The 15872-nt window shown below is 41.0% G+C and overlaps 2 protein-coding genes across 4 annotated transcripts; one reads left to right on the plus strand and one right to left on the minus strand.

The window, feature by feature from the left end:
- Window positions 1-54: 54 nt before the first annotated feature.
- On the minus strand, window positions 55-6712 carry acbd7 (acyl-CoA binding domain containing 7). 2 transcript variants are annotated; one of them, XM_088327168.1, is made up of 4 exons: window positions 6551-6712; window positions 3491-3608; window positions 504-566; window positions 55-411 (listed from the first exon to the last, which is right to left on the minus strand). In XM_088327168.1, exons 1-4 carry the CDS (start codon window positions 6557-6559, stop codon window positions 341-343), a joined length of 261 nt encoding a protein of 86 aa, XP_088183294.1. In that variant the 5' UTR covers window positions 6560-6712; the 3' UTR covers window positions 55-340. The 2 variants fall into 2 exon arrangements, with proteins under 2 accessions (XP_088183294.1, XP_088183293.1); XM_088327167.1 differs by having other exon boundaries at window positions 6548-6712.
- A 4257-nt stretch (window positions 6713-10969) lies between these two features.
- On the plus strand, window positions 10970-14355 carry rpp38 (ribonuclease P/MRP 38 subunit). 2 transcript variants are annotated; one of them, XM_088327170.1, is made up of 2 exons: window positions 10970-11090; window positions 13306-14355. In XM_088327170.1, the coding sequence occupies exon 2, from the start codon at window positions 13314-13316 to the stop codon at window positions 14082-14084; it is 771 nt and encodes a 256-aa protein (XP_088183296.1). In that variant the 5' UTR covers window positions 10970-11090; window positions 13306-13313; the 3' UTR covers window positions 14085-14355. The 2 variants fall into 2 exon arrangements, with proteins under 2 accessions (XP_088183296.1, XP_088183297.1); XM_088327171.1 differs by lacking the exon at window positions 10970-11090 and adding an exon at window positions 11295-11702.
- Window positions 14356-15872: the final 1517 nt, after the last annotated feature.

Below are 15872 nucleotides of genomic sequence, written 5' to 3' on the forward strand. Positions count from 1 at the left end.
CACATGCGGGATATACTGTACATTCTACAAAAAACAAACCACAGATCCAATGTATAAGTGTGCATACATTTTATTTTCAAAGCAAGAACATTAATAGCATCAACAGTATTTCAGTCGTTCTAAAACAGATGAAAAGTTGAATTAAAATAACCATTGACGTGCACATTATATGGTTAAAATTCATGTATTAGATATAAGTGTAGTACCTATTTGCATATGCTTCACATTAAAAATGTTGAATGGTCAGAAACTACACAAAACATTTCCAAATTTGTAATAATATGTGATATTTTTCACTTTAGCAGCTGATTTTAGTAAAGCATGTTAGCGTTCCCTTCCATTAACTCAGTTTGCTGATGAGCTCCTTTGCCAGTGCAACGTAGGCGGCCATGGCGTCCTCTTTGGACATTCCTGAGAAAACACAGGGAAACATGCGTCAGGTCCTATAAAAAATCCAAAATAAAATAAAAAGATATTCATTTTTGAAAGATTTCAATGTCTACCTTTCCTTGAGTTCCAGGCATCCCACTTGGCTTTCCCCTTCATGTCCAAAAACCCTGGCCTATCTGGAAATTAGAAAATAAAATGATACTGTAATCAGCAGTAAACAATACAAAGTGAGTTTAATAGATTAAATCTAACTGGAATGGTCCGTCGTAAAGATGGGAATTCCGACTCTTTTTAGAGAACCGTCTTTTTCGGCTTGGCTCCCAAATGGCTTTTCAGGTTGTTTTTGTTGTTTCATTTATATATCACCATTTATTATGTATTATTATGAATGACTTAAAAAGCGGGAAAATAAAGAAAAAATAACTCATCAACTTTTATACTGAAAAAAAAGGAAACATAAATTGAAATATTTATGAATCTATGGAGCGTTCGCGCTGAAAATGCTGGTCAACTAGTGATCCCAAGAGCCAAGAAGAGATCCGCAGGTTCGAAAACGTTCTCCATTCGGGCCCCTGTGTTGTGGAATGCTCTGCCCTCTGAGATTGGATCTGCAACATCAGTGGAACTTTTTAAATCTAGGCTTAAAACACACTTCTATTCTATAGCTTATGAATGACCTATATTTCATGTTGATGATGTCTGTGTATTATTCGTTATTGCGACATCTATAGCTGTCAGGACCAGACCGGAAACAGGACCCAATTGCGTAACGTTTATCACAAGTTTATTGAGATAGGGAGAGGAAGAGCAGCGCCCGCGATCTGGTGCTCGCTGGACGCAGGAAGCAAGTCGTGCTCGCACTCGGCTTGTGATCCGAATACGGAAGTTGATCTTCCGTAGCGAGCGATGGCGGTGTCAGTGACGGAAAAACAGGTCGGTAACCGGGACAGGGAGAGCAAAAGCGTGGTCGGGGTCGGAAACAGGTCGCAGGCCAGGAAGGCAAAGTAGACGTAGTCAGGATCAAAAATGGGTCGAAGCATTTCAAACAGAACTTTCACTTGGGTGTTTTTTTTGCATTTGTGATATCTTCAATATCGTAACAATGCTTTTCATTAACACAAGTGCACTTTGCTAGAATTATAACATTTTATTGCAAGAACACTAAACTTATGCGAGAAACTTTAGGCACCTGGTGTTTCACGTGTCGGGGTCACACGATTTCGGTCGCATTTCTGGGACATGCAAGAAACATCATCCCTCTCTGCCCTGATGATGACATGGGAACTTCTGCATTTTTTTCAGAAAGAAAAAGCCCTGTTAAGGCGTGTGTCTGTCATTTCCATATATTCACTTTTCTCACCACACTGCCTACTCACGGTTGCCATAATGCCCAATTGGCCTCGCCCATGTGGCGCCAGCTGCAGCTCATTGACAGATTGGCTTTCCGTCTATTTAAGCTCAGTGCTCTCACTCTTCCTTTGTCAGTCCGTCAACGAACAACTGCCCAACAAGACGTGTGTTTGGACTCTGTCTTGTTTCCTGTTGGTATTTCCTGTCCGGTATTGTTCCCGTTTATTTTGTCCTGTTTAATATTGGTTTCCAGTTTCGTTCCCGTCTAGTTTTTCCTGTTTAATTTCGATATCCTGTTTTGATAGCAATCCTGTCCGTCCCGTTGTTTAATATCGGTTTCCAGTTTTGTTCCCGTCTAGTTTGTCCTGTTTATTTTCGATATCCTGTTTTGATATTGGTTCTGTCTGTCCAGGCCTGTGCGGTATCGACCCCATCTGCCCGATATCTGCTTGGGCGATTGGTATCGATCTCATCTGCCTCTGGCTTCCTATTATTCCATACCAGACTGTTGCTTAACAAGCATGACTACCCATTTCCCGTAAACTAAAAGGCTTGTGTGAAAAACGTCATGCATTTGGGTCCTGATCCTGTTCCGTTTCATGACAAATATAGGAAGAAAAACTAGGAACTGCGGGCTTTCTTGATGTGTGGACATAGATCTGATCAAACCAACTCCTGCTATCTAATGATGATTTTCATACCAAAAACATTCCAAAAGGCTTGATACTTACTGATGAGCTGCGCAAAACTGTTGTTCTTTTTTGAAAAAATGAAAAAATATATATATATATTTTCACCTTTTGGCACTCAGGTAAAACATTTTTATACATAACGACACTGACCTGAGTTAATAAATACCATCCTTATTTTGAGCACCCCTGCCTCAGTTCCAGCTTCCCTACACTTGGGTCCACCCAAAAAAAATCAATGTCTTTTATTAACTGGCAATTTTAAGAAGTTTTGGGGAGACAGCCTAAATGTGAGTGTTTATGGTCATTTGTAACTACTTACTTTCAGAGTAGCGTGATACTTTTGGGTGTCAGTATCCTGAGGGGTAAGGCTTTTTCAATGGAGTAACGAGTAACTCTGCCTACTAACGAAAGAAAATCCACTATGTCTACACACTACTCAGAAAGAAACCTGTTCATCAAAAGGCACCATATAGAACAGGGGTGTCAAACTCATTTTAACTAGGGGGCCACACGATAGAACAAACATTCTGACTTGTAGATTAAAGAGAAAGAAAAAGAGAGATCAAGAAATAAGAGAAAGAGGGAGGGAAAAGAAGAGAGGGCGGGACAAAGAAAAAAAGGGAAAGAGGGAGAGAGCGTGAGAAAAAGAGAGAAAAGGAAAAAAGTAAGTTAGAGCAAAAGAAGTTAAAAAGACACAGAGAGAAAGAGACAAAGAGCATCAAAGGAAGAGAAAAAGAGAGACATAGAAAGTAAAAGACAGTGACAGAGTGGGAGAAACAGGGTGGAAAAGAGAAAGAGTGAGAGAGAGAGAGAAGGGAATACAAGTACAGTGTCTTTGTTCGAGGCACCTGGCTTTGGCAACATCAAATTGACATATTTCAACCTGCAGCTTTTTTTTCTCTTGCGCTTCTCTGAGTGATGTCTCGCGGGCCGGATTCAATCCCTTAGCAGGCCTGATCTGGCCCGCGGGGCGCCTGTTTGACACCTGTGCTATAGAAGTTGTCCGCTCTCAAGTAACTCCAACCCCTCACAAAAACTTCAGACTTTGTTCATCATACCTGTGTTGACGTCTCCCACGTTTGCCTGCTTGAACAGGCCGTAGAGGTCGAGCAACTCCTGGTCCGAAGGCCTCGTCTTCAAGTTTTTCACGTCTTCCGCGGCCTTCTCAAACTCTGCCTGAGCCGATAACACAGAGACAGCGCTATTGATTATTAACCGATAACGAGCGCGGTGGCGTGACGGCCATTGTTCGTACCGTTTGTGAACTCGGTAACCTAATGGGACACCACGAGGGGCTAAACAATCGGCTTTTATGCAAGAACGGTTCTTTTGTTCTTACTTCTACTTCACAAAGAATCAAGGACACTGCTGGACATCTAGAGTGGGGTTTCCCAAGAGTTGGGTATACCGTCTAAAAATTTGCAACAGGGTGGGACAAAAGAGGGGATTCATTCGTATAAAGTTTTTTATCATCGATATTGAGATTTACCTGGTATCTATTGATACCTGGGTCTCTTTTTGTTCTACTATCAGAACTCCCACCTTTCTGACACGTATCCACTTTAACATTGACTTACGCTGTTGTTAAAGCTTTATGATACATTTTGGATTCAATTCCTGTTTATTTGTATAAACAAGGATTCTCAAAGGGCTGCAAGGACCAAAGACTATTACAGACTACAGACTATTATTACACCATCCCCTGATCTAAAACCTACATGAGGGCAAGGAAAAACTCAAAAACCTCAACATGAAGAAAACGAAGAAACCTTGAAACGAGACCGCACGTGAGGTCATCCCCTTCCAGGATGGCCAGGCTGCAATGGATGTTGCAGTACACAGACATTGGCCAGAAGCGCTGCCTTTCCCGAGCCAAGGACATCATCATTCCTGTCTTTCTTGCTTCCTTCTCCAACTCATGTATTCACTTCTTCTCAAGACATTTGATCTTCTTGCTCCTTTGGATAATCATTTCTTCAAACTTTTCGCCTTTGTTTTAGAAGCAATTTCTTCACCTTATGTCTTCATACCTCACTTGTGCTTATTCATTTCTCAATTTTTACTTTAATTTCTGGCATACTGATATTTTTACACCAGTCTTACCTTATCTGAGACCCTTGCTTTTATTTTTGTATTGTTTTCTGCCATTTTCTCCCTTCAATTTAATCTTAAAGATTTTCTTAAATATTTCATCCCTTAGACGGTCACTGCTTTTTTCTTTATACCTTCTTTTTACTTTTGATTTAAATTCATTTATTATACAGTCCGTGTTTCTTTTTGCCTACCTTTCTTCTGATCAAACAGACTTCCTAAAGTGTGTATTATTTAGCTCATTCTAGTGGGAAATGAAATAGCATCCATTCATTGTTGGGATTCCCCATCTGTGGTCTCCAAAGTCATTTAGAGACATCTAGAAAAAAATATATTTTTTTTTCATCTTTTTTTACAACAGAGCCCTGACTTTTTTGTAGTCAATAATGGCAATACTTAAAGGGATAGTGTGCTGATTTAGAGGTTCATTTATTTTACAAACAATATTGATTTAAATAAAAAGCTAAAATAATGAAACCTAGTGTAAACACACAATTTTTTTAATACTCGTACATCGAGAAATTAGATTTTACATAATATGAGGCTCGCCTAAAGGGAACAGAAATAGTTGTCTGCCATCTTGCTGCTAGGGTTACCTAAAAGCCTTAAAAAAGGCTGGGCAAAAAATGAGAGGTAAAATGGTAGATTTTGGTCGCTTTGAGTTACAGTAGTTTGTATTCTTCCTTGTGCTTTTCAGCGACATATAGAAGCAAGGCGCTACAGGTGCCATAGAGCAGTGATTTTCAACCACTGTGCCGTGACATACTAGTGTGCCGTGAGAAATTATCCAATGTCACTTTTAAAATTTAACATTTTATATAACCTTTATGAATCATTTTATGCAAATGTTATGTCACTGTCAAGTGTCTGTGCTGTAAAAACTGGGGGTATTATAAATTATATTGTAATTAAACATACTGTTCAGTGTCATTTCATAACATTTTTGGTTAGTTGTGTGCCGCTAAACTTTTCCAATGTAAAAAACATGCCCTGGCTCAAAAAAAGTTGAAAAACACAGCCTTGGAGCAAGACCAGAATGTAGAACAGTTTCTTCCTTGAAAGCCATCACCTCCCTGACCTCTCATCTACAGCGTTCATGAGCATAATGTTCTGTACAACTGCCACAGTGAATATGCACATATTTATGATTAATATATGGTTTTTCAACGTTTTTATACTTAAGCCCGAGTTAACCTTTTTAATGTGTTTTACTCGCACAAAAGAAGCCCTCCGATTGCGTTATACTTTTATAATGACATTCATTTTTTCATTCATTGCGTGGTCAAGTAATACACACGGTCTCTTTAGAGTATTTCCAAAGTAATGCTTTATAAGAATGTAACAAGATGTTGGCCCACCCTGTTCAATTGTGTACTAGAAATTGATGATGACGTGACTCTTGAGGGCTAATAAGAGGATAATATTTGCCAAATTTGACCCCCCTTTGTATATTTTTACTTCAATTCACATTTAACTCGACTATAGGTAGGAGCTAAAGGAAATACAGTTACTGCAGGGTTTGGTAACCTCCTATTCCAGGGATCTCCAACGTGGTGCCCCCAAAGGACAGCTGAGGTGTCCACGGACCTGTTCAGACAATAGCTCACCAGCGCTGGGTCATTGTGATTTTCTAGTTAAGAGATCTTATTTGTGGTGGACTGGGTCTATTTAGCTGTACTTCCAATACTTAACCTAGTAATAACATAGTTACAACATAGTAATAACATGATTGGTTATTTTAGAAATGCATATGAAACGGAATGCCCTTTGCGCTGATTAGTAACAAAAAGTAGCAATCGGTTTGATAAAGGTTGGAGATCCCTGGCCTTTTCTATTCTAAACGCATAATAAAGGTTTATCCCTTTCGAAACGTTTTACCAGATATCAGAATTGATGGGTAATACATTAAACGGAAGAATCGGTGTTTCATCCAGTCGTGCTCGGGATTGCTCTTATAAGGAAAAATAGTCAGTCATCAAAGTCAACATTCGATGATGGAATAACAAGTTGTGTTGAAATATTACCACCGAAGTCATTTTGGATGAAGGTATCGCCGCTTGTCCGACGTGCTTCTTAGAAACGGGCTAGTTTGGCTGCAGCGGGATAATATTTCAGAAACAACGGTTCGATGGCAGAAATGTCGCTCGGACCAGGCCCTCAGAAAGGAGGAGGCGTGACTAGACTGCAAGGGAGAGGGGATGCGTGATTCGCGAACGTCACGGCTCTATGAGATAGCTCCCTACCAGTCAAGAGCCGGTTCCCCTTCGAGATGATTGATTTTTCCCGTTGTGATTGCTCAATATGCATTGTGTTGACTAACTTTAAATGTGTTTATAAGAAGTTAAAATAGTTTTTCGGGTGGATTTGTGAATATTTTGCAGAAGTCAACGGAAGGAGACAAGAGGAAGGCCACGATTGACGTGGATGGATGGTGTTATGAGTGCACTGCAGGAAAGAGGTCTAAATATAGTGGAAGCTAGAGCTCTTGTTGGTGATAGAAAGGAGTGGAGATGTGTTGTGAAAGGATAGTGGGTTTGTGGATGCGTTCTTAAGGATGGGCAGGGCACCCGTATGATGCGGCAGGGGTAAACCAGTGAAAGCTGTCGGTCCCTGCTGTTGAACAAAAGAGCGTGTTGTGTCACCCTGACCCGAGTGACATGGCTGATTTCTGGTGTCCCGTTTCATCTGGAGGGACGAAGCATGACCAATTTAGGTGCCTAGGTGCCTAACTTGTTTGGGTGTTTGGGCAATTGGGTTGGCCATGGTCCAAACATTTTTGTGTGTGTGTTTTTTTTTTTTTTTGCTATTTTTTTCCCTTTTATTTTCCTTGTTATTGTATGTGTTTGTCTTGCTGTCGGTCACCCCTCTTGAGGGATATGACCAAGGTAGATAGATAGATGGATAGAAATGTTTCCTGGGTTTTTTGTGGCACACTGGGGTGGTGATTCCCCTTTACTAGAGGGGGGACCAGAGAGTGTGTTCCAACTACAGGTGAATCACACTTCTCAGCCTCCCTGGTAAGGTCTATTCCGAGGTACTGGAGAGGAGGGTGCGCCAGGAAGTCAAATCTTGGATTCAAGAGGTGCAGTGTGGTTTTCGTCCTGGCCGTGGAACACTGGACCAGCTCTACACCCTCTGCAGGTTCCGTGAGGGTGCATGGGAGTTTGCATATTCAGTCTACGTGTGTTTTGTGGTCTTGGAGAAGGCATTCGACCGTGTTCCTAGGGAAGCCCTGTAGAGGGGTGCTACGGGAGTATGGGGTTCCGCACAGTCTTATCCGGGCTGTGCGGTCCCTGTGCCAGAGACTGCCGGCAGTAAGTCGGATTTGTTCCCGGTGAGAGTTGGACTCCGCCACGGCTTCCCTTTGTCACCTTTTCTATCTTGGGGTGGCAGTAGCTCAGGAGGTAGAGCGCTCGTCTTGGGATCAAGAGATCGCAGTTCGAATTCTCCGTGTTACATGTCGAAGTGTCCTTGGGTAAGACACTGAACCCCTAACGCCCCCAATAAGCAGGTTGGCGCCTTACATGGCTGCACGGCCGCTATAAAGCGCTTTGGGAAGTCTTCATTGACTTAAAAAGCGCTATATAAATGCAGATCATTTCATTTCATTTATCTATCTACCTTGGTCATATCCCTCAAGAGGGGTGACCGACAGCAAGACAAACACATACAATAACAAAGAAAATAAAAGAGGGAAAAAAATAGCGAAAAAAAACACACACAAAGATTTTTGGACCATGGTCAACCCAAGTGCCCAAAGACCCAAACAAGTTAGGCACCTCGGCACCCAAGTCGGTCATGCTTTCGTCCCTGCACATGAAACGGGACACTCGGGTCAGGCTAACACAACACACTCTTTTCTTCAACAGCAGGGCCCGACAGCTTTCACTGGTTTACCCCTGCCGCATCATACGAGTGCCCTGCCCATCCCTTGTTTTAACATACCTCAGCCAATTCCTCATATTCGGCGATAATAAATCTTACAAAAACCTATTTACTATTTACTCACAGCAAGACTAGTTATAGGATCACTAAATGTGAGAGGATGTGGAAGTAAAGCGACTAAAAAGGAAGGTTGATGTGTTAGCCTTGAGTGAAACAAAGATGAAAGGAAAGGGTGAATTACAGCTTGGAGGTATGTATGGTAGAAAGTATGGAGTTACGGGTGGGCATGCTAGAGAAGGAGTAGCTGTGCTTGTTGAGTGAGAAAGCGGAGTTCATAACTAGTCAAGTCAAGTCAAGTCATCTTTATTTGTATAGCCCTAAATCACGAAGAGTCTCAAAGGGCTTCACAGATTATTACATTATATTACACAGACTATTTTTCAGCCGACGAGAAGAGTAGGTTATTCATATGCTATGGAGTAGAAGTGAGTTTTAAGTTTAGATTTAAACATTTCCACTGAGGTTGCAGATCGGATCTCAGGGGGAAGAGCATTCCACAGCACCGGTGCCCGGATGGAGAACGCTCTCGAAGCAGCAGAACACTTCTTGGCTCTTGGGATCACCAGAAGACCGGCACTCTCAGATCGTAGGCTTCGGACCGGGACATAGGGGCAAATCAGATCTGAAAGATAAGAGGGAGCAAGTCCATGTATGATTTTGTACTATACTAAGAGAACCTTGAAGTCACATCTATGGCTAACTGGGAGCCAATGCAGGTTAGCCAAAATCGGTGTTATGTGATCGTACTTTTTTGTCCTAGTTAAAAGCCTCGCTGCGGCATTTTGTACCAGCTGAAGAGACTTGATTCTAGACTTCGGGAGACCAGAGAGTAGTGCATTATAGTAATCGAGACGGGAGGTAACAAATGCATGAATTATAATTTCCGCATCAGACTGAGACAGTATTGAACGGATTTTAGCAATGTTACGAAGATGGAAGAAAGCGGTTCTAGTAATTTTCTTTACATGCATTTCAAAGGATAGATCAGGGTCAAATATGGCACCTAAATTTTTAACTGAGTCACTCTGTGTGATGTGACATTTGTCAATGTTCACAGCAGTTTTTGAGAATAAGTCACGGCATTTAGATGGACCAATGACTAACATTTCGGTCTTTTCAGAGTTAAGACGCAAGAAATTGAGTGACATCCACTCTTTTATCTCAATGAGGCAGGCCTCCAAATTTCCACAGTTTAGTGTGGGAGATTCCTCCAACGGAAGATATTGTTGAGTGTCGTCTGCGTAGCAGTGGAAGCTGATATTGTACTTGCAAATAATATCACCTAATGGAAGCATGTAAATGCTGAAAAGAAGGGGGCCAAGCACTGAACCCTGCGGAACACCGCAGGTAACATTAAAGGGCTCAGATGTCATTTCACCATATTTAACACAGTGCGTCCTATCTGAGAGGTAGCATCTGAACCACGAGAGGACGGTTCCTGAGAGACCAATCCATTTTTCCAACCGTTCTAGTAGGAAATTGTGGTGCACTGTATCAAAAGCAGCACTAAGATCCAGCAGCAGCAAAAGTGATGAAGCGCCAGAATCCATTGCCAGTAGGAGATCATTTGTTACCTTGATCAGAGCTGTCTCAGTAGAGTGGTTAGCCCTGAATCCTGATTGCATGGATTCAAAAAGGTTATTCTCGGATATGAAAACATTCAGCTGCTGTGCCACTACTTTTTCAAGTACTTTAGAGAGGAAAGGTAGGTTTGACACAGGTCTATAACTACTATGGACAGAATTTCTAGGCGCAGCATCAGTGGGGATAGAGTCCGGTTTGGGGACCCCAGCATTGCATCACTGCTTTTTGCAGATGATGTGATGCTGAATATTTTGTTAATTTCTTAAAAGCAATTTGGTGTAAATTGTTACGTAATTATTGGTAATAAATTACCGATGATAAAATAAGGATAATCATAATAAACATCATAATGATTAGTAAAAATGTACTATTTATTGTGTAACATTAAGGCAACAAAACAACCCGAAGAGCTATCAGGAACTGAAAGAGCCAGTTCTTTTAATGAGCCTAGCCGAAAAAGCCGGCTCTCTAAAATGAGCCGTAATTCCATCGCGACAACATAAAGGCTCGTTGAGACACTGTCGTGTGCGCATGCGCACAGAAGCGACCAACGGTCACCACTCTCTTGCACATGCCAAACCTGGGTTAAAAGTCCACGCGACAATCTGGCGTAAAACATTAGATTGTGTCAAAATGACGCAAGAATGATTCAAAAAACAAATTTATAAGTATAGACATTTACAAATCATCTCAGTCTGTTGTCAAAATTAACAAAATACAACCCTCCCATACCTAAGGTGATGATTTTAAAGATCAGTGCAGGATTACGATCAATATAAAGTAATTATCATTGTTATTATTATATTTGATTGTTTTAACTCATTTATCCAAGTGCACAAGAGCACTTCTGTTCTTACAACAGTATTTGTATCGTACTGTCTCTTTAACAGTTTTGTTAATCCTTACTTTTAAATAAAGCTATGCCCATTTCAAACAAGATGGCGACGGCCTGTAGTGACAGCGTGTGTTTTGATCACTATATTCTTCGTAACTAACTCGAAATTCAAGGAGAGTACATCTATTTGCGGAAACATTCGGGTAAAGTCGCTTTTAAAGTATTTTTGTGTTTATTTTTGTGATTATTATGCCTATTCTGGACGGAGCGAAAGAGTTGTCCTTATTTCTAGAACCAAAGTTTCTTTGATCACTCCTCAAAACCTTTGTATGCGTCATGAATACATTCCTTTTTTGTATTTTTTACGTTTTTTTTTACTTTTCAAGAAGGTCTTTAGATAGATAGATAGATAGATAGATACTTTGTTCATCCCCGAAGGGAAATTCACATTTCCAGCAGCATCCCTGAGCTGAGAACAATCGAAAATAACACGGGAGCTGCTGGAGTGGCTGCCATTCGTGACGGCGCCGGAAGAAAAGATTCAATTTGAATCATGTACAAACAAACAAACAATTGAATCATGTACAAACAAACAAACAAACAAAATATTCATGTTTCAATAAGTGGAGTGTTAATAAAATGGGGGGAAAATAATACTGATATAACCAGGTAAAACTAATTTTAAGTTACCTGTCCAAATGAATGTTGTGCCATCTCACCTTTCCCACTCTCTCTCCTCTCACCTTTCCCACTCTCTCTCCTGCAGTTGACTTGCTGCTGCTCGCTCCTGAAACTAATACGATCTCCTGACGAGGGTGCGTATGCACATTCGAAGGAAGAATAGCATTAGCGAATTACAGAAGCCCGATTTAATAACTGGAATTCTAGTGAGTGGCAGGACAAATAAGCAGTGAGCAAGAGACACCTGAAGCGTCTGAAAAGGGCAATTAGCTTGTGTTGGTCAGAGTTAATAAGTGGCTCACTTGAGCCGCTAATGGAAGAAGCCACTCAAAAGACTTAAGATTGCAAGAGTAAAACAGAATTAGTTCTAATTGGATGACTTGGGTCACAACTACTCGACCTGTAACTATATTTAAGTATTTTAAATTATTTTCATCTGATAATGTACACGTCAACAGTAACAGTAGCATGGCTAAGGATGCGAGGAGCACTGTTTTGAATAGGTGGGCTTCTAAACGGTAGTGGGTATTTTGTTTATTTATTTTATTTATTTATATTTTTAATTGCAATTAGGTGAGTTTGATGATGACTTATTTAAATGTACAGTGTGTAATATTTAGTTCCTCTTAATGTTTAGCAAAAAGTTCGTTCATTCAATATTACCATCCAGCTATTATCTGCACTGCTTATCCACAGTAGGGTCGCGGGGGTGCTGGAGCCCATCCCAGCTATCTTCGGGCAGTGGGCAGGGGACACCCTGAACTGCTTGCCAGCCAGTCGCAGAGCACACAGAAACAGAAAAGTCACTCGCTCATTCACACCTAGGGGCAATTTGAACTGGTCAATTTACCTGACATGCATGTTTTTGGAATGTGGGAAGAAACGAGTGCCCGGTGGAAACCCATGCAAGCACGGTGAGAACATGCAGACACCACACAGGAAGGTTTGATCCCATGACCTCAGAACTGTGCTGCACATGCGCTAACCACACAGTGCTGCCTCATTCTATATATATATATATATATATATATATATATATATTATATATGGATGCATGCATTGATTTATGTAATAAGCAAATGTACGAGACTTATTTTTTTATGACTTCTAGGTTAAGAAATTTGTATTTGACTTTAAATGATGCTCTCCATGACATCTTGCAGCTAAGCGACCTCCAAAACAAAACAATAACAAGTTTTCTTCACTTTCTGCAATAATCTCTGGTCTGTGCAGCCCTTTGAGACTTAGTGATTAAGGGCTGTACAAATAAACATGACTTGACTTCTTTTACTCATACCGTTCTCCCCTTTTCTATTTTCTTTGTTTTGAAATGAAATGATCTGCATTTATATAGCGCTTTTCAAGTCAATGACTTCCCAAAGCGCTTTACAATGTGCTCCACATTTCCCAATAGCGGCCTTGCAGCCATGTAAGGCGCTAACCTGCTTATTGGGGGTATCAGGGGTTCAGTGTCTTACCCAAGGACACTTCGACATGTAACACGGACCAGCCGGGATTCGAACTGGGATCCCTTGATCCCAAGACGAGCTCTCTACCTCCTGAGCTACTGCCGCCCTTGTTTATTATTTTTCAGTTTCCCCATTTCTCCTCTTATCCAGCATTTTCCATTTCTTATATATATATATATATATATATATATATATATACCGGTACATACACAATTTACTTGAAAAGTAAAATGTTTGGTTTCTAATTATTCGTTTTTTCTCATTCTAGTTGACCAAATGGCCACCCCGAAGAAAAACGCCAATAAACGTGTCATGAAGTTCAAGACCGCTTTGACGTCTCCTTTTACTCTGAAATGGGCCCCACTTCCACAAGACGTCATGCAGTTCATCTTAACAACCTTGAAAGACAAATTTATTGCTATAGGGCTAGAAAAGACGGAAGTGAAGGGGTTTTGGCCCTGGAAGAAAAAGAAAAAATTGGTCTCACCCGAGGACACAAATACACCGGAGGATTCCCCTAAAGGAGGGTGGAAGGCTGCGGCTGCAAGGCGACAACTGGCACTGGGCATCAATGAAGTCACCAAAGCTCTGGAGAGAAACAAACTCAAGCTCGTTTTGGTGTGCAAGTCGGTCAAACCCGTGCACATGATCAGCCATTTGATACCGCTGAGCGCCAGCAGAGGCGTCCCTGCTTGCCAGGTTCCCCGACTGAACGAGAATCTGGCCCCAACGTTGGGCCTGAAAAGCGTTCTGGCTCTCGGGTTCCGGCGTCAAGAAGACGGCAAGGATGAGGTCGAGTTTTTTTTTGATACTGTGGAAAACATTATACCGAAGGTGCCCGCGCTTGATGTTGCGTGGCTCAACTGTGCGGTACCCGGTGTCAATTTGCAACCAAGTGTGGACGCTAAAGAGGAGGCAGGTGAATCAGAGGTGGGTCAAAAGAGGAAACTGGAGCGGGAAAGTGAAGATTGCTTGCTGCAACCTCTAAAAGTGAGAAAAATAGTTCCAAACCTGAACAGGATAGCAGGAAAGCGGAAACACAAGTAGTACATGGACACATTTTGCTTATGAACCCCATCTTTTTTTCTCACTGTACTGGTTCACATATTTTTGGGATTCATAAATGCTTGATTCATTTTTGGCATTTTGCTGGTTCTGGAGTCATTGACGTGTACTAAATGACATGGCTTTCAAAAAAACTGTACAGGTTGTCATTATGTTTGATAATGAGTGCCGTTTTTCCTATATTAAATGTCAAAACATGAAAAGAATTGTCACCAAATGTGTTTTTCCAATACAGGAAAACCATTGAATCGCACATTTATGGAAGATGAACACTTCTTTATTCCATAACTCATGGTACAACCAACATCGCATTGCGTTTCACAACACGACGCTCGATTATATTCTTAAAGCGATAGTATCCTCTGGCTTTTCGTTGTTTATTATTGTTTTGGGTATTTGGGCATTTGGGTTGACCATGGTCTGGCTACATTCAAATATCACCCCATTGACAGCATTCAATGGAGAAATACAAGGTTTTGGATTTCATATTTGGAGGGGACAATGTTCCGCTTTAAACATCCATGAGTACTTCCGCAAACATGAGTCCATTGCGTGTGACGTCACGTGTCCTTCTGCGCACGCGTGACGGTTGTAGCATTCACACAGGAAGATCAAGTCACATTTAGTGAAATGTGAACAATCTCACAACATTGTATTTCACCCTAAAATCAGAATGCAGCTCTGCAGTGTGAACCTAGCTTAACATTAGTCTCTGTAAAAATGGGATGACAAGGAAACTGGAGCTGCGAGTGAAGACTCCTTGCTGCGACCTGTGAAAGTGAGAAGTCGTTCCAAACCCGGCCAGGATAGCAGGAAATTGTAAACTGAAGTAGGACATGAACACATTTTGCTTTTTGGTCTGATATTTTCTCACCATACAGGATTTACATATTTTTGAATGAAAGTTACTGTATTCTGCTTCAATAAGCAGTCATATACGCTTGATTAAGGTTTGGCATTTTGCTTTTTCTGGACTCATAATTTTGCAGTGCAACTAAAAACGAGTGCTACAAATCAAAAGGAAAGATTACCAACTACCGAGACACAAAGCAACCAGGATGCACTCTTTTACTCTCATTTTCATACCAAGCCTTTTCAAGGTGTTTGGTACCCGTAGCAGCAAGATGTCGGACAATTATGTCAGCTCCCCTATGTGAGCCTCATATTATGTAACATAGATTTCTCGACCTTCAACTATTTAAAAAAAAAAAATCATGCTTGTATGATTAGTCATGTATTTTCTCTTATTTAAAGCCCCAACGTGGAATATTTGACCACTAGATGGCACTGTATTTTCTAATGTGGACAAAAAACAGTGCCAAGACCATAACGTAGAATCAAGATGCCAGACAAATATGCCAGCGACTACTAGGAATGAATTCTGCTATGTAAAAGAAATACAAGTTTCTCAGGCAGATTTTTCCTCTTCTTATAAAAATTAACTTCGTGATAGTTTATGTAATTTTGCCTGATATTCACAAGTAGGAACTAAATTCACAATTTCCCTTTAAAGTAATACATTTTTAAATCATTTTTTGGTGATTATAATATTGCCACTAATTACATTCAATATTTACAATAAGTGTCAGCACGGCAGCTGAGTGGTTAGCACGTCCGCAGCACAGTTCTGAGGTCATGGGATTGAACCTTCCTGTGGAGTTTGCGTGTTCTCCCTGTGCTTTCTTGGGTTTCCTCCGGGCATTCCGGTTTCCTCCCACATCCCAAAAACATGCATGTTAGGTTGATTGGCTGGTCCAAATTGTCCTTTGG

Source organism: Urocampus carinirostris, chromosome 2, assembly GCF_059441175.1.
Source record: "Urocampus carinirostris isolate Australia breed hairy pipefish chromosome 2, RoL_Ucar_1.0, whole genome shotgun sequence".
NCBI lineage: Eukaryota > Metazoa > Chordata > Actinopteri > Syngnathiformes > Syngnathidae > Urocampus > Urocampus carinirostris.